General features: G+C 39.4%; 1 protein-coding gene across 1 annotated transcript in view; it reads right to left on the reverse strand.

Moving 5' to 3' along the window:
• Positions 1 to 11,691, reverse strand: part of SSUH2 (ssu-2 homolog (C. elegans)) — a 32,201-nt gene extending 20,510 nt beyond the window's left edge. The window contains exons 1-6 of the mRNA XM_027864102.1: positions 11,628 to 11,691; positions 8,251 to 8,380; positions 7,070 to 7,130; positions 4,009 to 4,133; positions 1,107 to 1,169; positions 206 to 291 (exon numbers count right to left, since the gene is read on the reverse strand). Of these exons, the coding sequence (XP_027719903.1) occupies positions 206 to 291; positions 1,107 to 1,169; positions 4,009 to 4,133; positions 7,070 to 7,130; positions 8,251 to 8,370 (455 nt within the window). The 5' untranslated portion in view covers positions 8,371 to 8,380; positions 11,628 to 11,691. The remainder of the gene's footprint in view (positions 1 to 205; positions 292 to 1,106; positions 1,170 to 4,008; positions 4,134 to 7,069; positions 7,131 to 8,250; positions 8,381 to 11,627) is intronic.
• Between the last annotated feature and the right edge of the window lie 9,522 nt (positions 11,692 to 21,213).

The raw sequence follows: 21,213 nt of genomic DNA on the forward strand, positions 1-21,213 counted from the left end.
CAAAACAACACAGATAATACTAATTTGTGGTTTTCTAAACCAATATGTGGTCTGGAGAAATTTATTTCTATTTGAGTTTGGTATAATTGATTTAGAGAATGTTTTAGAAATCCAAAGATCATTCACAGGACCTTCTCAGATAGCCAGCTACCTAGATGGGAACTTCATTTTCATTATCAATACTAACCTATTTCAGTTTACATACCTCTTCCGCCCAGAACCAGAGCACACCTGACATCGTCGGGACTGCTTAGCCTTGCGCTTGGCCCCACTGCAGGAAGCACATCGCATCTAGAAACAAAGCATTCAAGTCAGCACTTGGACAGCACCAAATCATTTATTAGGAGTCATGAAGAAACATGGTGGGTGAGGCAGGGAAGCACATGTTATGGGGGTTGGATAATGTTAACACAGCTAATACAGCCTAGCTCATGGTTACCTACAGGTCAAATTACAACTTTGAGACCTGACTGCCATTGATTTATGTGAATCAATGAACTGTTTTCATAGAATCTTAGACTTAGAGCTAGAAAGCACTTTAGGGGTCATCAAGTCCAACTTCCTTCTGTCTATAAAGGACCTTAGAGGCTAACTACACCAATATCCTCATTTTACAAATGAGAAAACTGAGGCCCAATGAAGTTAATGACTTGCCCAAAGTCACACATAATTCACAAACATTAGGAGCAGGATATGAACCCAGGTTATCTGTCTCCAAATCCAATACGTTTTCCACTGTACCATGTTATCTCTCATGAATCATAGCGAGTTGAAACTTTAAGAGATCATAATCCAACCAGATCACTTTACTGTTAAGGAAACAGCAAGTCATAGGCATTCGATGATTTTCCAAAAGTAAAAAGTGGTAGAGTTAAAACTCAAGACCAAGTGCTCAGACCCCAGGGTCAGTCAGTGAAGTTTCTACTCCCCTATGCCCCACACTCAGTTTCTGGATACCCTGACTTTATTTGATTTCCACCATGTGACATTTGTTCTCTCCTACTGTTCTTTGCATGACTTAACCCAAGTTTAATCTCAGGTCACTAAAACCAACCTCTCAGGTAAAGAATTGGCCAACACTTCAAATGTGGATGGCCCAAACTCACCATGCCAGCTCCATGGCATCCACTACACTTGTACCGTCCTCGTCCTTGGCATTTGTGGCAATCCTGAAAGCATAACATTTTCTGTGGGTGAAACTGCCCAAATAGAGGGACTTGCTACAATGTTCCCAAAGATCTCTGATGTCATCACTGTGGTTATTCCCTCACTGACATATATCTCAAAATTTCATTACTAAGTAGAGGTCCCTCATGGGTTGCTGTAGTCAAAAAAAATCATCTCCTGGTGCCCAACATTCTTCTAGCAAGTTTCTCCATGCTTAACAAGGTAGATCACCTTCCACCAGTCCTGTCCATAGATGTTTGTTTTAAGCCTTTCCAGCTCAGTAGGATCTGCCAGGGTCCATGTTCCAATGCCAAAATCTTTAAGAAATCTCCTCTATGCCATTATGATACATGAAAAAACAACTTTTATGGACTAGCACCCAATTTGCAGATACCTATACATTTGAGTAGTTCTGTGCTTAGAGTGAAAAGGATGGCCTGATTTCAAAACAGGTGGCCTCCAAAGAGTAACTACTCTCAACACTTTAATAGGCATTCCTCTTTTTATTTAAATTAAATTTATTTCAATTAACAAAAACCTATTTTCTCTCCCTCCCCCAATAAAAACACATGGAAACCAAACCCTTGTGACAAATAAGCTTAGTCAAACAAAATGAACTCTTGCATTGGTCATGTCCAAAATATGTGTGTGTGTCTCATTCTGCAGCTTGAGCCCATCACCTCTCTCTCAGGAGGTGGACAGCCTGCTTCATCAGTGCTCTGTAGCCATAATTGGTCATTGCATTGATCAGAGTTCTTAAGATTTTCAAAGTTTGGATATTCTTTACCTATACAACACAGATTATTCCTCATACAAACAATAAAGGAAAAGAGAAGCTGTGTTCCCAGACTACCAAGATCTATCCCAGAAAGCATTTTCCCATTGAAATCTTGTCAAAGGTAATGATTGGTTTCGCAGGTGAGCTTATAACTAGCTCCTTAACCTTTCGTGTAGCTGAAAGTCTCTTGGAGCATAAGCCATTGGTCAGCTGGAAGCAATCTATATTTGGCAAAGAGGAAGAAGCTACTTTTTCAACACTGAGTGAATAAGATCATTTATTCTGAAAACAAGGCACTGAGCAGTCTCCTGGGAAAAGACCATGCTAGAAGCAGTACGATATACTGAACTTAATGAGATTCCCAAGTTCTTTGGTTAACTCTGATTTTATTCAGCATAAGGACAGGGACTGGGATTGTGATTTCATTAGTGTAGGGACTAGGATGAGGAAAATCCCTCTATTGACGCAGATCAGTACCTTCCCTTCAGGTGTCTTAAATAAATGCCCATAACAGTGAAGTTAAATAATTTGCCACAGATCATATAGCCATATGAGGATTCTATTATTGGATGGAAGTATGGAAATTTTCCTCATGGAGACAAGAGTACATTATAGTATCTGTTGCATGGTTTATAGCAGAACTCTATTGGTCAAATGTGGGCAGATATATGATGGCAGGAGAGAGAGAAAATACTCAAGAGTTACTTCTGGAAGACTCCAGGCTTACTGAGTGTTACCCAATGACTGGGTCAGTGAAGTTATAATGCAGATTCTCTTTTCCCTTTTATTCCCTTCATAATATCTGTGGAGATGTTTTAGCTTGATTATGGATTTTCAATTGTCATTTATTCCTAACACTTCAGCTTTATTCTCCTACCTGCCTATCATTTTCCCCCCTCTTGCAAAACATCTGTGAATGCAGTAACCACAGGAGTGTGTGATTTTACTTTTAAAAAGAACAACTGTAAAGCAAGGTATATTTTTCTAATGACAATACTTACCCCTCACCTACTATTATGCCTATAATGGATTTGATTTCAGATTAAAGTGGGATATGTTTTTCCATGAGGAATTACTTCTCAGTCTAAATATGTGGTCACCTCTTAATTTTTTTAGCAAAATTGTATTGATATCTTTTGTTTTTATATCACATGCATTTCCCAATATACTCCATCCCCCTTCCAAAGAGCCATCGCCTACAAAAATTAACTTTAAAAAGAAAATACTATACTTCAGAAAAACCAATACATTGAAAAAAGTCTGATATTACATGCATCATTCCAAACCAATAGTTCACCATCTATGAAAAGAAGAGGAAGTAGGGAGAGATGTAGCTTTCTTCTTAAAAGATCTCATAGTGAGGAAATTTTCAACACCTGGTAAAACTCTCAGACATTAGAAAATCATTATATATGAAAGACCATTGTTCAGTCAGTCAATTAACATTTATTAAGTCCCGACTGTGTGCCAGGCACTGTTGTTGTTGTTGTTGTTTGTCCTTTGTTCTTGAAGAGGACCATGACATCGGAACGTGATTGCCATGACTTGCAAGTGAATTAGATTTAAGTAAGGTAGAGCTGTGCAAAGTCGCCAGCCTCACTTTCTTCTCCAGAGCCATGTGGATCCAGTGGCAAGATATAGATCAGGATGACTGGAGGTGGCCCCTGGCAGGCACTGAACCAAGCATTGGAGATACAAAGAAAGGTGAAAGAGAAAAAATCCCTGCCCTCAAAAGGCTCACAGTCTAATGTTGTTATACTTGATCTCTCTGGCTGCTAGTGCTCTAAAATTATTTTGTCTATTTTGTATTATATATACACATATACATCACATACATATATATATATATCTATATCTATATATAGATATAGATATAGATATAGATATAGATATAGATATAGATATAAAAGCATATGTTGTCTACCCTATCTAGACTGTAAGCTCCTAGAGGGCAGGGACTGTTTTGCTTTTGTCTTTGTGTGTCTGTAGTCTACACTGAGTCTGAAAAACGCTAAGCACTTGATAAATGCTTGCTCATTGATTGATGCTTATTGTCACATTACCTTAACTAAGGAAGAATGAGGTACTTGAAATTTCTTAGTCTCCTCCTGAAACATGGGAGGGACGTGCACTTTGATGTCCCAAGGCCTGGGAGATGCTCCTTTTTTCGGGCCATCTACTGAGTGATCTAAATAAAAAAAAGGAAATCTCTGTGAATCTGTGACCTCGCCAACTGTGGTTAAATTACTTAGAATTAATTGTAAGCTAAGTCTAGTTTGTAGATTGGGATGAAGTTTAGGGTTAAAAGTGAGGGTTACGATTAAAGTTAGAATGATGGTTAGATTTAACTGAACTACTTCTCCAGGGAGTTTGTGAATAGAGTATTAGTTAAATCAGTTGAACAAATAAAAGATACAATATTATGAAGCACACATGCTGCACGTTGAAGAACAGTGCCCAGAATTCATCCATGAAGGGGGGCGGGAGGGTATGGGGTAAAAATCTCCTCCCATTCAGTTCCTGAAATTCTACCACTTCTACTACCTTGGAGGTTTCTTAATAAAGCTGCTTTGAGGAATACGATTTAGACTATATAGCCACTAGGGTACTTTCCATCTCTAAAAACCTAAGCTTCTGTAATTCTTGTGGATCTTGGGAGCTTTTCAGAATTTGGATGTAAATTCAAATACTCTTAGTAAAATAAAAAAACACTTTAATTATCAACTAATACATTAATGAATATGAGTTTTCCACAAGCAGAGAACAAGAAAGGCTCATGGAGGAAAGGGTATTTTGTGTATCAGAGTAACCAGGACATGGTAGATTGATGGTGGAGGGCAGGTGGAAAAAAAAAAGAAACAATTAACTGGGGGTAAAATTGCTGTAAGTTTCTCTAGTAAAGGTTTCATTTACAAGCTATATGAGGAAGTGATTCCAATTATCAGAATAAAAACCATTCCCTGATTAATAAGTCATTGATGGATATAAATAGGTAGTTCTCAATTTAAGAAATCCAAGTACATGAATTAGTGCTTCTTATTACTAGTAATTTGAACAATGCATATTAAAGCAACTTTGAGGTTCATTTCATATTCATCAGCTTGGCAGAGCTGACAAAAAGGAAAAATGTTGGAGGAACTAGGAGGAAATAGGTGCACTGATGCTAAGTGGGTGGAACTGTGAATTTGTCCAGCCATTCTGAAAAGAAATTTGAAACTATGCCCCTAAAGTTAGTAAACTGTTTGTGCCCTTTGACCCCAAAATAACATTGTTAAATCTATATCCCAAATTGTTCAAATAAAGAGGAAAAGGTCCCATACATACAACAATATTTATAGCATCTCTTTTGTGGTGGAAAGAACTGGAAACTAAGGGAGTACCCACGAATTGAGGAACAGTTCAATGAATTATGGCAAGTGAATGTAATAGAATCTGTCATGGCATAAGAAACAATGAAAAGGGAGTTTTCAGAGAGCTGGGAATACTTGTATGAAGTGAAATAGAATGAAGTGAGTGAAACCAAAAGAATGATTTATGCTATAATAATAATAATATCATAAATTCAAACTTCAGAAGATATAAGAACTCTGTTCAATGCAGTTATCAACCATCATTTCAGAGGTTCAAGGATGAAGAATGCTACCTACCTCATGACAGATAGTTGATGAGCTAAATATACAAAGACACATGTTTGGACATATCCAAAATGGGAATTGTTTGCTAGACTATGCATGTTTGTTACAAGGGATTTTTTTTTGCTTTTGTTTTTCCAATGGAAATAGGAAGGAGAGAAAAATGGGGTTTTGTTCATTAAAATAAATTAAATTTTTAAAAAGGAAAGAATTAAAGACAGACCTCAAAAACCCATTCTGAAACTTTGGTTCCAATCGACTACCTCAATAGAAGGGCAAGAAAATCTTTATCAACTCACTCTCTCATTTCTGCATTTTATAAAAGTACATTTTCCTCCATTGGATTTCTGTACACCAGAAATTGGCTGTCTCCCTAGATTTGTGCCTTACTTTTCAAGGTTTATTGATGGAGCAGCTTCAAGGAAACATACAGTGCCTAGAATTTAGTGGTTTCGAAAGTGATTAAATCCTGCCCCAAGTTAAATAAGCACTGCTCCATAGTAATAACTCACATTTCTATAAGGCATTAAAGGATTTGAAAGAATTTTCCTCATAACTGTCCTGTGAGGAAGGCAGCACAAATATTGCTATTCTCATCTTAAAGAAATAGAAACTGAGCCTCAGAGAGACAGTTGCCTCTAAACATAGAGATGGACAAAAATAAGAGAAACAACAGTAAGAATCCTAACAGCAGAGATTGTTGAGTTCGGGCTTTTTATTCTGAGCACTTAGCACCTTGCACATAATAGGTATTTAATCAACATTCTGCATTAGACTTAAAATGAACTTAAAGAGCATCTCAAGACATGATCACTTAGTAGGAGATACTTTAGAATACTTGCCACTAGGCAGTCATACCCAGAAAAGTACCCAAATCTCCCAATTCCCAGTCCAGTATTCATTCTTCAGGACCACCCTAACTGAGTAAGTATGCTGATAAATGTTTCACAACCTGCTCTGGAGAAGGAAAAAATATACCCAAAATATATATTTTAAGTTTAATCTGCATTAACATTTTCTCTATCATTTTCTTAAGTCCAAACAACAAAACAAACCAAGCCCTAATTCGTGTTGTTGTTTAGTTATTTCAGTTGCGTCCAACTCCTTGTGACCCATTTTAAGGCTTTCTTGGCAGAGACACTGGAGAGGTTTGCTGTTTCCTTCTCCAGTTCTTTTTACAAATGAGGAAACTGAAGCAAAAAGGGTTAAGTAACTTGCCCAGGGTCACATGGCTAGTATATGTCTGAGGCAAGATTTAAACACATGAAGATGAGTATTATATGAGCATATATGAGTATTCTAAGCGCAGTGCTCTATCCACTAATTTGTAGCATTTGCCAATTTCTGATATGTAAATGTTCAAACTGAAAATTTAGCATTCAACTCTCACTAGCTGGTAAGAACTGGCTTTCAAACACCCCTGAGGATAAGGGTTTTTTGGGGAGAAGGATAAGTTGTTCATAATTAAATTGATATCTCAACATCTACTTACTAGTATAAGGTTGAAATGTCCATTCACTTAACCTGGATTCACTAAAGGTCTCCAGTCGATACTAGAAAAAAAATCCATAATCATGACCTTTACAAGAAAAAAATTATACAAAGAAAGTAATGTCTACTTGATGCTGCCTCTAGGAATTAGCTAGAAGTTTCTTTTCACAAAGCCATTTATGTATGGTCCAAATGGCTCCTCAATAAATGATTCAAATCCCTGTCTTGTAATAGCCCAGGATGCCTTCAGTGCCTTTATGTCATATGAAATGCTTCCTTTCCCCAAAGTCTCAAAACTGAATTAAATTTAAGGTTCAATTTTAAAAAATGAACCCATTCTATGCAGCATGTTTTAGGGCAGCCGTGTGTTGGTAAATATTTAACTGACTCTGAAAAAAAAAGGCCACATTATACACTTTTATGTTTAATCTGTTATTGACACTTTGTCCATCACTTTCTTAAGTCTAGATAGTCATCAAAACAATAAATCAAGCCCTAATTTGTAGCATTTGTGATTTAATGATCCCACTAGAAATTTAACCATCAGCTCTTGGTATGAGTGACCAGTACAGCCCTATTGGAGGGGAGGAGAAGGTGATATAATAAAACAGCATATCACATTTGGAAAGCTGGGGATCATTGTTCTAAGGGCCATGACTTAGAAGATCACTGAAGTCCCATTTCTTTATCCTTATAGTCATCTCAGGAAACTTTAAAAAGCCCTGCACATACGGACTTAAATGATTCACCAAGAAGGAACACCTGGGCACTGATTCTTTGCTATTAGTCTGATGTATTGTAGGGCATTGGGAAGTTCAGTGATTTTTCCTTAGTCATGCATCTAGTATGAGTCAGAAGCAGGATCTGAACCATGATTCTAAACCAAGTCTTTTAACCATTATGCCATGCTGTCTCTCAGACTTATGCCCTGCTTTGACCTCAATGCTTGTTGGCTTTGTCTGGATTGGAACCTGATCCCTGTGGTCCTCCCAGATTGTACCCATTTTCCCTACATGATATCACCAATATTTCCCTGACATGACTCCCAGGAGTGGCCCCAGGCACAGAAAGCATCTAAACATTTCTGCTTTTTGCCAAGAACTGGGTGGTGCTCATATCTCATCCCTCCCAGCAGTGGTCAGGAGAGGCCCTCAGAGCTCCTTGATCAGGAAGCCTACTTACTCTGTACAGCATCTGTTGCCTCAGATCCTGAATGACCAGCTCCCTGGCTGCTCGGTTGCCATAGCAACACTTGGAATTCACAAAGCTCAGAAGGGCATTCCGGGCCATCTCCTCTGTCATGACAGGAATGCTATGGGAGGAAATAGGTCAATGGAACCAGCAGGCATCCAAATGCCAATTCTCCAAAGAATTCCTAACGGTTTACCAGCAGTCAGGCATTGATGATAGAAGAATAGATAGGGTAAAGGCCTCATCATCACTTACAATCTGATAACAGGAAAGCAAGTTACACAAATAACAATGATACAAAGAAAATTCAGAGGTTCCAAAAGAGTATTATGGAGAGTTTTAGAAGGAAGAGATTCTGTTCACCTGGGAGGGAAGGACAGAAGAAATGACACCTCAGCTGGACCTTAAAAGAATACTTGGCCTTCAGCAGACCTGTTGGAAGACTATTGTAATAGCCCAGAGAGATGAAAAGTAATCAGCTGTGAGAAGCAAGGAAAAAGGAGAGGTCAGAGATAACCCCAAGGTTTCAGACTTTGGAGACCACAAAACTGCTCACTGACACCAGAACACTTCCTGAAGTTTCTCACCTTCACACCTTAACTCCCTACAACTTGAATGCCCCCTTCTTGGTTTGTTGAATTCTACTCCTCCTTTAAAGCTCAATTAAAATGCTGTTTCCTCCAGAAAGTGTTCTCCATTTCCCCCAGTTAATAACAATCTTTGGTCCCTTGAATGTCACAAATTAGCCTTTCTAATGCACTTGAGATTGGGAAGGGACTTGTGATGCCTTTGATATAAGAAACTCCCTCTACCAAAGCACATCAGAAATTTCTCTACAACTTATAGTCCTAGGGAATTGCCTGGGGCCTTGAGAGGTTAAGTGATGTGTACAGTGTCACAGAGCCCTTAGGTGTCTAAGGAAGAACCTGAACCCAATTCTCTACCCACTATACCATGCTGCCTCTTATCTAATGTGCTTATCAGGTATTATCATTATTTGTGCACCACATCCCTCTACTAGACAATAAACTCCATGAAAGTAGGGACTATGTTTAACCTACACTGTGTATCTCCTCTGGTACCTAGCATGGGAACTCTGCTCACAACAATAAGTGTTTGTTAAAATATATTGTTTTAAGAATTGTAAGAGATATTAGTTCTCTGGACCCCCTGATGAGAAGTAATAGATTAGTTTTATAAGAGTAGAGGGATCATAGTTTTAGAACTAAAAGGGGCCTAAAAAGCCATCTAGTCTAATAATTTCATTTTACAAAAGAAGAACCAAGGCCTGAAAAGTAATTTATTCAAAGTCACACAGTTATCAAATATCATAGCCAGGGCTGGAATGCAAGGAGTCATAGGATCTTACAGCTAGAGTTGGAAAGGATCTCAGATGCCATCTAGACCATTCCTTCTTATTTTACAGATGAATAAACTAAGCCCAGTGGCAGCTAGGTGGCACAGTGGATAGAGTGATGACCCTGGAGTCAAAAAGACTCATCTACCTGAGTTCAAATCTGGACTCAGACACTTACTGGTTGTGTGACCCTGGGCAAGTCACTTAACCCTGTTTGCCTCAGTTTCCTCATCTGTAAAATGAGTGAGAGAAGGAAATGGCAAACCACTATAGTATCTCTGCCAAGAAAACCCCAAATGGGGTCATGTAGAATTAGACACAACTGAAACAGCTCACCACTAACAACAATAAAACTAAGCCCTACAAAGGTTAAGGTTAAGTTAATTATCTAAGATAGCATGGTAGTAAGCAATTAAAGTGAGATTTGAACTCACATCTTCCGACTCCAGAACCAGTTATTTAATAAAGATTGATTGAGCACCTACTATATGCCTAGTCCTATAGTAGATGTATGAGTCATAAGATCAGTATAATAAACAAGTTCTGCCCTCCTGGTACTCCCATCCATCCTACTTGTTGAGACAAGCCAACTCACATTGTAAGTTAAACAACACAAGATAGAACAGGAGATGTCACAAGATGGTCAGGGTAAAGTTAAATGATTGATACTCTAGGAATCCACAAGAGGGAAAACACACAACTGTTGGGAATAGCCAGGCAAAACTTCATAGAGAAAACAGGAATTGAAATAGGTTTTGAATCATAGGAGTCATTATAGGCGGAGAAGAAGGAAAAAGGAAATCTTGCCCCAAACCTCCATTTGAGGAGTCTCAGCTCTGACTATGGACCTTTCCTTATGGCCCTGCTTCCAAGGACCTTTTCTCCACACACCCCCTTTTCAGCTCTCTTGCATGTACTGTCTTCCCTATTAAATTATAAGCTACTTGAGAGCAGGGACTGTCTTTCTTTTTGTTTGTACTTTTATTCTCAGAATTTAGCACAATACTTGGAACACAGTAAGTGCTTAATAAATGCTTTACCTAATCCAGCAGTTTTCAAATTTTGGGTTCTCAAGATACTTTTACACCCTTAAAATTATTGAAGAGCTTGGATTTTATGGGTTCTATCTAGTGATATTTGCCATATTAGAATTGTTCTAGTATTATTATGAAAATCATTTTGACCTCATGGACCCCTTGAAAGGATTATGAGGACTCCCAGGGACCCTAGCACACATTTTGAGAATCACCCACCTAATCAATAGAACATAGTCCAAGCAAAGACTAAAAAATTCAGTCTCAATAATAATAACTAGAGTTGTTTTTCAAAGTGCTTCTCTCATCTCTATGAGGTAGCTAGTACAGATACTATTTTCCCCATTTTACAGATGTTGAAAATGAGGCTCACAGAGGTTTGATTTGCCCATGGACTCAGAGCTAAGTAACTGAGGCATGATTCTAATCTAGATCTTACTGACTTCCAGTAAAATGTTCTCTTTCTACCATTCCAGGATGACTCACGCAAGGCCAGAGCCATACAACTCTAATTAGAAGGGTGATAAGAGTGGAAGTAGTCTGTGCCTTACAAAAAAGTGGAGGAAAATCCAAAGTATTACAATAGCCCATTATTTCCCTACTGGGCTAACTTCACCAACAGGGTAGTGCAATCTAGGATTCAGGAGGAGGAGGTAAGGAAGTATTCCTAGCAAATTGTTGATCTGGAGCTCCTCTAGCATCAGAGGATTCAGTGTTAAGATTCCATTGACCCTAATTACCTGTGTGACCTTGGGTAAGTCACTTCAATTCGCTGGGCCTCCAATTCCTTAACTATAAAATAAGGGTACTGGTCTAGATAGCTTCTGAGGTTCTTTCCTCTCTAGATATAAGACCCTGGGATCCTGGACTATAGTTCTGGGTTTTTATCAAATACAAAGTGCTTTGAGATCTCCTGTGATGGCTTTCTATGGGCAATATCCTATTCCAGAAACTCAGAAAAATAAGTAGCCCCTCACCTGTGTTGCAGAAATATCGGCCGGTTCCTCTGATCACTGAGTTTCCTCAAGGATGTTGAAGGTGGTTGACCTGGATGAAAAAGAGATTAGAAACCAGTTCTTCACCGTCTCTATTGGAAACTGCCCATATGTCCCTCAAAATGTTTCACACCTTTCAAGTTAGTTTGTTCTCAAAGGCTGTGCGCCTAATGCAACGGACACAGGTAAGATTTGGAGTCTTAGAATCCCAGTTCAAACGCTGACTCTGGCACTTACTATGTATCCTTGAACAAGCATGCTATTTACTCTTGAACATCTCTCAGAGAGTGAACAGAGGACCTTGTCCCATCTCTTCCCCCCCCCATCAAGTGATAGCAGAAAACTCCAAAGTTGATGGATGCTATTCATTGCCCTGAGGTTTCTTGGCTTTTGTGTTTGGCGTCATTAACCCTACTTAATGTCCTCTTGTAGGTAAAGGAGCAGATCATGGAAGACAAGGATCCCAAACTAACATAGTAACTTGGTTTCTGAACTACATCAAATACTTCTTTCTTTGCTTCTTTTTCTGATTCCTCCACAGTAAGTCAAAGATGTTGATCCATGAGCTACTCCAGATTGATAGTGTAAGTGCATTTGATGATGAGTGGGATAGAATCGGAATAATACCTCCCTGGCCATTGTCAATTTCATTCATTCAAGCCCATTCATTTCATACACACACACTTCACAGGAATGGATTTATAAGATAAATTGGACTTGCCACCATCTTGAAAAGGCCAATCGTAGCGTGCCAGTTGTTCTAGAAGTTCAACAGGAGGAGCCAGGGGACTCTCAGCTTCGTAACTGAGGTCCATGATACCTGCCAAAAGAATCAGCCAGCATGAAGAACTGACAAAGAAATGTTACCTGGCTACATTTGTAATATCCCACTGTCTCTAATTTATCTCCATGGACCCAACCTGGGAATGATGAGATGGAATCCAATGGCCTGAAGCTGCAATAGAAATGACCTTCAGAGTCCTGCCCCTGACATTCCCTCAATAGTTCCCCACCACCAGGCCTAGGTCAGCCTGGCTAAGCAGCCTGAGGAGTCAGACACTGACTACATACATTAGAAGTCACTCTTGATTCACAGAACCTCAGAATTTCAAGATTGGAAGGGCAGACAGCTAGGTAATGAGTATAGGGTGGAGAATCAGGAAGATGTGAGTTTGAATCTTACTTCAGACACTTACTGTGTTTCCCCCAAGCAACTCATTTAAGCTCCCCAAGCCTTGGTTTTTCTCATCAATAAAATGGGGATGTACCTCACAGTATTGTAGGGAGGATGAAATGAGAAGATATTACATGTTGTAAAATGTCACACAGACCTTAAAGTACTAAATAAGTGCTGTCTACTCTCTTCCTGAAAGATCATTTAGTCCAAGGGTGGGGAACCAAGACCTCCAGGCCACATGTGGCCTTCTAGGTCCTCAGGTGTGGCCTTTTGACTGAATCCAAACTTCACAGAACAAATCCCCTTAGTAAAAGGCTTTGTTCTATAAAACTTGGGTTCAATCAAAAGGCCACCAAGGACCTAGAAGGCCATGGGTTCCCCACCCCTGTGACCAACTTGTACCCAACCAATAATTTATATGACATGTAATAATAAATAATAATAAAAATAAGTAATAATAGTTAGCATTTATGTAGCACCTTCAGGTTTGAAAAGCACTTTACATATGGCATCTGATTTGATCCTCACAAGAACCCTGGAATTTAGGTACATTTATTGCCTGCATTTTAGTCATTCAGTCAATAAATATTTATTAAGGGCCAAAACTGAGGCAAACAGAGGTTAAATGATCGCCCCAGGATCACCCAGCAAGGGGGCAGGTGGGGCAGGATTCAAATTCAGATAGCTTTCTGATTTCAAGGCCTGCTCTCTGCCCATGATGGCACCTCATTGCCTCCCATAGCCATCTAGTTTATGCTTAGAGACCTCCAGGGAGATGGTGGCAACACATTCTCCTTTGAGACAGCTCTCAGGGTTAGGAAATTTTCCTGATATCTAACCTAAATTGTCTCATTACAACTTCCACCTAGTGCTCTGAGGTCCATTCTTTGGAGGGTAAGCTCCTTGAGGGCAAAAACTGTCTTTTGCCTCCTTTTGTATCTCCAGTAGCACAGTAGGGTAGCTAAGTGGTACAATGAATAGGGTGACAGGCCTGGAGTCAGGAGAACCTGACTTCAAATCCATCCTCAGATACTTACTAGCTGTGTGACCCTGGGCAAGTCACTTAACCCTGTTTGCCTCAGTTTCTTCATCTGGAGAAGGAAATGGCAAACCACTCTAGTATCTTTGCCTAGAAAATCCCAAACAGGGTCACAAAGAGTTGGACATAACTGAAAAATGACCGAACAACAACAAACTTAGCACAGTCTGGCACATAGTAGGAGTTTAATAAATGTTGGCTGATTGATTGATTGATTATAAAAAAAAATGGTCTCATTCTCTTCCGTAACAGAGCTTTTCAGATACAGGAAGAGTAACAGTTTGCCTCCCTAAATCTTCTCTTCTCCTGGCTAATGTGTGCTCTCCTGGTAGAGAAGCCATATTAAAACATTTTAAAATTTTTTTATATTGCATTTTAGTATGTCACAAGCTAAAGAAAGTGTGTTTCACCCTCTCCATGCCCAGTTAGGCATCTATCTGTCCAATTGCAACACTCAATCCCAGAAACATAGATATGTATAGATAGGTATATGTCCATAGATACATCCATATTTTCATATATGTGTATGTATGTGTATACGCAGAGATAGATAGATTGATTGACTGGCTGATTGATAGATATCCATACCCAGTCACCCCCACACTAGTTCTTCCCTTCTCTCTTAACCAGGGTTTTGCTGTACCATCCATACAGTTTAATCCAACCCTTTCTGTCTCTTAGAATCCCAAGCTTTCTTCAAGACTCAAGTGATACCTCCTACACCTGTAGTTTCCCAGTCTTCCCAAGGGTTGAAACTGTCCTTCCATTTTTTTTAAATACAGGATATCCCAGAAATAGCTTAATCCTGCACTAACATTTTTGGGACACCCTGTATCTTTTTTTAATGTATTTTGCATTTATCTGTGTATTTGTTTCAGCCAGTAGAATATAAGTTCCTTGAGGTCAGATAGTTTAAATAACTTCACCCAACCAATACAAAGTAAGCTTCTTCAAGACAGGGGCTAATCTATTTTTTGTCATTGTATCCCGAGTGGCTAGCCCAGGGCTTGGCATAAAGTAGGTGATTAATAAATGATTGTTGATTGATAGAGAATAAATTTTCAGCTCTACTTTTATAATGGCTATAGCTATGCCTTTAAAAAAATAATAAAGGGGGGATAGGTGCTCAGTGGTCACTAAGTGGACTTCACTTGACCTTCACTTTACTTCACTATCACTTAATTGGGGTGACCTGGGACTCACCACACAGTCTCTGGGGAGGCAGGTCAGTATTGTGAGAAATGCCCCATCTCTGGAGTCAGAGGATTTGCATGTACCATTCATTTTTCTCATTTGTGAAGTAAGGACCTTGGACAAGAAGGCCTCAGAGATCTCTTCAGATTTAAGTCTATGGTCCTCTAAGCAGAGTGTATCACTCTCTATCTTTACTCAAGATTCAAACCATTCAACCTTTGGCCAGAAAAATGGGCAGTGGAATTCAAAGTGTGTATCCAGAGGGGCAGCTAGGTGGCACAGTGGACAGAGCACCAGCCCTGAAGTCAGGAGGACCTGAGTTCAAATCCGGCCTCAGACCAAACACTTGACACTTAACTATCTGTGTGACTCTGGGCAAGTCACTTAAGCCCAGTTACCCAAAATTTTTTTTAAAAAGTGTGCATCCAAGAACTTTTCAGGTTTGAGAAAATGAAAGAAAAAACATTGAAATGAAGGTTCACGATGGCTATGTGAACAACTTAAGTAGAATACTGTTTTCTACTTAATGAAAAAGTGAAGCTCTGAGATTAAGTCATTTGCTAGTTGTCCCAGAGCCGGTCCCTGGCAATATGTCTTTCCTAACTTTTGAGGCAGTCCCAGGCCATCTAACAGAATCTCAGAGTTGGAAGGAATAAGTCTCCTCATTTCTCCTTAAGAATGTTCACTGGCTCCCCACTGCCTCCAAGATAAAACACAGACTCCTCTGGTTGGCATTTATAAGCCTTTGTATTCTGACTCCTGCCAATCCTTGGCCTTTTATATATTGCAGTCATCCCTCTCACATACTCTAAGGTATGTTTACATGTGTCCAGGTTATAGTTCAACTCAACCTAGACTCTTACCCTCGGCTATAGTAATAACAATAATGATAATAATAATAATAACTAGCATTTATATAGCACCTCAAGGGTTACAAAGCACTTTACTTACAATAATTAATTTGATCCTCACAACAACTCCAGCTAGGTGCTATATTAGGAAAGTGAGGAACAGAAAGATTAAGTGACTTGCCAGGATCACACAGCTATTAAGTAATTATCCAAGGCAAGGTCTTGAACTCAGTACTTCCAGAATCCAACTCTCACACGCTATCCAGGGTACTACCTACCTGCCTGAAGGAGAATAAAAGCCACTTTAGGGACAGAGGCGGTTTCATTTTTCTTTGTATCCCTAATGTGTGCCTAGCACTTAGTAGGTGTTTAATAAGTATTTATAGAACCGCTAGGAAAAATTTCTGTCGGGATCCTGAGGTCTGTTAGAATTCTGAATTAGGTTGTTGAGCTTGGATGTCAGAAAAAGAGAGGTAGAGGAGGAGGATGGGACCTCTGGCCCAGGGCCCTGAAATATGGGGTGGGAGTGATCGTCCCCTCTACCATCCACACAACTTAATCTTGTGGGGCTTGCAGGGTGATCACTCTTTAAGTCCCAGAACACTGGCCCAAAAGGCTCAATGGTAAGTCCCTTTCCAGAAGCTTTGTAGTACCCCCTACCATGTCAGCATTCCATATACATATGTGTGTATGTGTGTTACATATATATATATGCTTGTATATGTATATGCTTGTATAGGCACATATATGAAATATTATACATGAATGTGTGTATTTATTAATGTATATGTGTGTATATATACATACGTATATGTATGTTTACATGTACATATATTTATGTGAGGGTAAGGCCAAGGTTTATGGAAGGAATATTGTATTATTGTATACATTGTCATTAAGTTAAATGCATGACAGCTAGGTGATGCAGTAGATAGCATGCTGGGCCTGGTATCACCAAATTCAAATTTGATCTCAGATACTTACTAGCTATATGACTCTGGGTAAGTCACTTAACCCTGTTTGCCTCAGTTTCCTCATCTGTAAAATGAGCTGGAGAAGGAAATGGCAAACCAAATCCAGTATCTTTGCCAAGAAAACCCTAAATGGGATCATGAAGAGTCAGACACAACTGAAACACAACTGAACAACAGCAACATAACTTATATGCGTATGTTATGAACTGTATACAATCTGATTTACAAGGTAAAAGAAAAACAGCAACTGGGGCTCGTGAACTGTAGAAAATTCTGACCCATAAAAATGCCTAGAACCTGGGGTAGCTAAGAAGGAAGCCCATAATAAGGAGGGTCCAGGGCATTATATTTCTATAGTTATAGTGTATATTTTATTTTTTTTTGAGTCTGCGTTCTTCATTCTGTGTATTTGTGGCATTCTTCATATCATGTCCATGCATTCTTTCCATTACATCAAGCTGGTTGTAATAGAATGTAGGAAGATAACAAAGTTCAGAGTGAAGTGGGTCCAGCTACATCCCCTGGGCCTAGCACAGAGCCTTGCAAACAATAAAAGCTAAATCAATGCTTCTTGACCCAAGATGAATAGAAGCAGCTGCTTTTCTCCAATGTGAGAAGCATTGGTGCTTTCTCCATGCACAGTTCTAAAAATAGTCCCTCCTTTCCTGAGACAATAAGTATTGCTTTGGAACAGAGAAATAAAGGGCCTTCTTAGCTCCTGTGACCCCTCACCTTTCCCTTTCTCCCAGAAGGGATCTGTACCATTATCAAGATGCACATTATAGTCAGAGGTTGGGGGTGGAGCATAAAAGTGCCATCTGGCCACAGTGTTTTTCTCTAAACAGCAGGAAAAGGGGAAAAGAATGAGAGGCGGGAGACCTCCCCGGCACCAATCCATCAGCTTGTTGCACGCAAGGCATTCTCAATTCTTTGGGAGGCTAAATTAATCTCTCCTTTATTATACCTATGAAAATCAGACACTTGAAGCAGAAATAGAAAAGTGTCATTTCCTGAACGCAATGGGACATGGCCATCTGGGCAGAACAGGAATGCAGGCATCACTAGTTTCTCACTGTGGGAGTTTTGAGGTTCACTTGCTCCACGGGGAGACCCTGCAGCCCTGTCCTTCTTCCCTCCTCCATCTCTGGTGAATTGAAAGCCGGCTCCCCAGCTCCCCTGTTCCAGGGAATTTTGCTGCTGAGATCACAGAAGGGTAGAGGCAAAAAGCCCTTGGGTTATAACAATTATAATCAAAATGATATTTTCCTTGCTTGTCACCCCTTATACTTTTTGAGACATGTTCACCTTCATTTTCTTCTTAGATCTCCACGATTATCCAGTAAGGAAAGCAAGAGAGGGTTTATCTCTGTTTGCCACATAATGAAAAACTGAAGCTCTGAGATTAAGTCATTTGCTAGTTGTCACAGAGCTAGACTCCGGCAATATGTCTTTCCTAAATTTTGAGGCAGTCCCAGACTGTCTAGCACTTCCCAGACTCTCAGAGTTGGAAGGAATAAGTGTCCTCATTTCCCCTTAAGAATGTTCACTGGCAGGCAGCTAGGTGGCGCAGTGGAAAGAGCACTGGCCCTGAAGTCAGGAGGACCTGAGTTCAAATCTGTCCTCAGACCAAACACTTGATACGTACTAGCTGTGTGACCCTGGGCAAGTCACTTAACCCCAGTTTCCTGAAAAAAAAAAAAAAAAAGAGTGTTCACTGGCTCGCTCCCTACTGCCTCCAGGATAAAACACAAACTCCTCTGGTTGGCATTTATAAGCCTTTGCATTCTGGCGCCTGCCAATCCTTGGTCTTTTACATATTCCAGTAATCCTTCTCACACACTCTAAGGCCCAGTGCCAATCTTCACTACTCGTTCCCTGACTAAACTTTGCATCTGCTCCATGCCTTTGCAGTGACTGTCCCTGCTACCTGAACTTCACGCCTTCCTCCTCTCCGCCTCTCTATCCACTGCGCCACCTGGCAGCCCCTCACAAACTACCTTCTAGTCACACCTTCTTCATCTTGGGTTTGTGCAGTTGATTTTTTAAACCCAACCTCTAAGAAATTTCACTTTTTAATATTCAGCACAGTGTTCCAACCTGTTAAGATCTTTTCAGATCCTGATCCCATCATTTCAAATGGTTGTTTCCTCTTGCAGTTTTGAATTCTCAGAAAATGGGATAAATCTGTTATCTTTGCTTTCATCCAGATCGTTGATAGAAATGTTAAACAGAACAAGGCAAAGCAGAGAACTCTGGAGCACTCTATTGGAGATCTCCCTCCAACTTGACAAGCATTTATGACTAGTCTTTGGGGGGGCCTGTTATTCAACCATTTCACAATTCATCTTTCTTTTCTACCTTCTTACCCACATCTCTACAAGTTGTCCAAGAGAATGGCATGGCAAACTTTGCTAAAATCTAGATGTTTTTCACTCATTTCAGTCATGTCCAATTCTTTGTGACCCCATTTGGAGTTTTCTTGGCAAACATACTGGATTGATTTTCCATTTCCTTCTCCAACTTATTTTACAGATGAGGAAACTGAGGCAACAAGAGTTAAATGACTTGCCCAGAGTCACACAGTTATTAAGTGTCTGAGGCCAGATTTGAACCCATGTCTTCCTAACACCAGGCCCAGCACTCTATCCAAAATCTAGGTAATTAATAGCTATAGCACTCTCCTGGTGCACCTATCAAGTGATCCTGTCAAAAAGAAGGAAATGAGATTAGTCTAATATGATTTGGTCATGAGGAAACCATCTTGGTTTTTTGGAATCCCTGCTTCCTTTTCCAGATAGTTACTAAACAGCTCTTTAATGATACCTTGTAGTTGTTTTTTTTTTTCAGGAATTGGTTAAACTCATTAATCCATCTACAATTTTACTTTTTTGAAAATCAGGATAATCTCTGTCCTTCAAACCTGCAATACCTTTCCCATTCCTCATGATAGTTCAAGGATCAGCAACAATGGTTGAGCAATCATGTCTTCCAGTTCTATCAGTATTTGTTTCTTGTGTGTTAGTCTTAACCAACACTACAGTAGGGAAAGATTCCATGTCCTGGAACACACCAATGTCTCTCCTTTGTTATTCAAACATTTGATCTGATAACAAACTGAAATTATGGTCTGAATATTAAAATGATAGTAATTATTATTATACCAATAATAATAGCTAGCTCTTATATAACATTTTAAGATTTGCAAAGCACTTTATGTGTTATCTCCTTTTATATAATCGAATGAGAATCAAATATTACTTTAACCAAAAAAAATGAAATTTAATAGAGATAAAAGTAAAATTCTATATGGGTTCAAAATATCAATTTCCCAAGGATGAGCAGGGGTAGTAACAGTTAGATAGAAGTTTGTCTAAAAAAAGTTCTGAGGGTTTTAGTGGCCATCAAGCTTGATATAAGTCCCCAATGTGATGAAGAAGAAACAAACAAAGAAAAAAGGAAGGAAGCAAGGAAGGAAGGAAGGAAGCAAGGAAAGAAGGAAGGAAGGAAGGAACCAATATGATATTAGGACTATATAAGGCAGAGTGCCCAGAACACAGGAGGTGATGGTCCCACTATACTGTGACCAGGTCCAACCACAGTCAGAGTATTGTTTTCAATTTATAGGACCAGGTTTTAGGAAAGACATTGGCAAACTAGAGGAGATCAAGAAGGTTTGAGACTATACCATATAAGGATAAGATGAAAAAAATGGGATATTTTACATGAAAAAGACAAGACCTAAGGGGTAAATAATAGTTGTCCTCAAGTATCTGAAGTTATGTCATATAGAAGAAGCATTTGATTTATTCTATTTGGCCCTAGAGGACAGATCTAGAAGCAGTGGATAGAAGTTGCAGAGAAGTGAATACCCTCTAGATGTAAGGAAAATTTTACTAATAATTAGAGTTGTTCCAAGGGGTAATGGACTGTTCACCATCACTGGAAATCTCCTTGCAAAAATTAGACTATTATATGCTAGGGCTGTCAAAAAGAAGATTCCTGGGCAGGTATTAATTGAACTATGTCTGAGGTCCCTTGCCATGTTGCTGTGTGTCCCTGAAACACACATTCCTCATCAATAATGGTATGATTGTGACTGATTATATCCACATTGTATATGACAGAGCAGAGACAAAAAAGTGAATTAATCCATCTCTAAATGAACAGGGGAAACAAGATTGAATGAGGGTACCCACCTCAAGTTCCATGCTTTGCCAAAATGATGGCAAACTCTTAATTGGAAATAATAACACACTTTTCATTGAACCAGTGCCTTAGCTCATACTCATACCTTGTAAAAACATCAGAATAACATGGTATGGTGTGACTAGTG

This window comes from Vombatus ursinus, unplaced genomic scaffold, assembly GCF_900497805.2.
Source record: "Vombatus ursinus unplaced genomic scaffold, bare-nosed wombat genome assembly UNPS02014773.1, whole genome shotgun sequence".
Lineage (NCBI taxonomy): Eukaryota > Metazoa > Chordata > Mammalia > Diprotodontia > Vombatidae > Vombatus > Vombatus ursinus.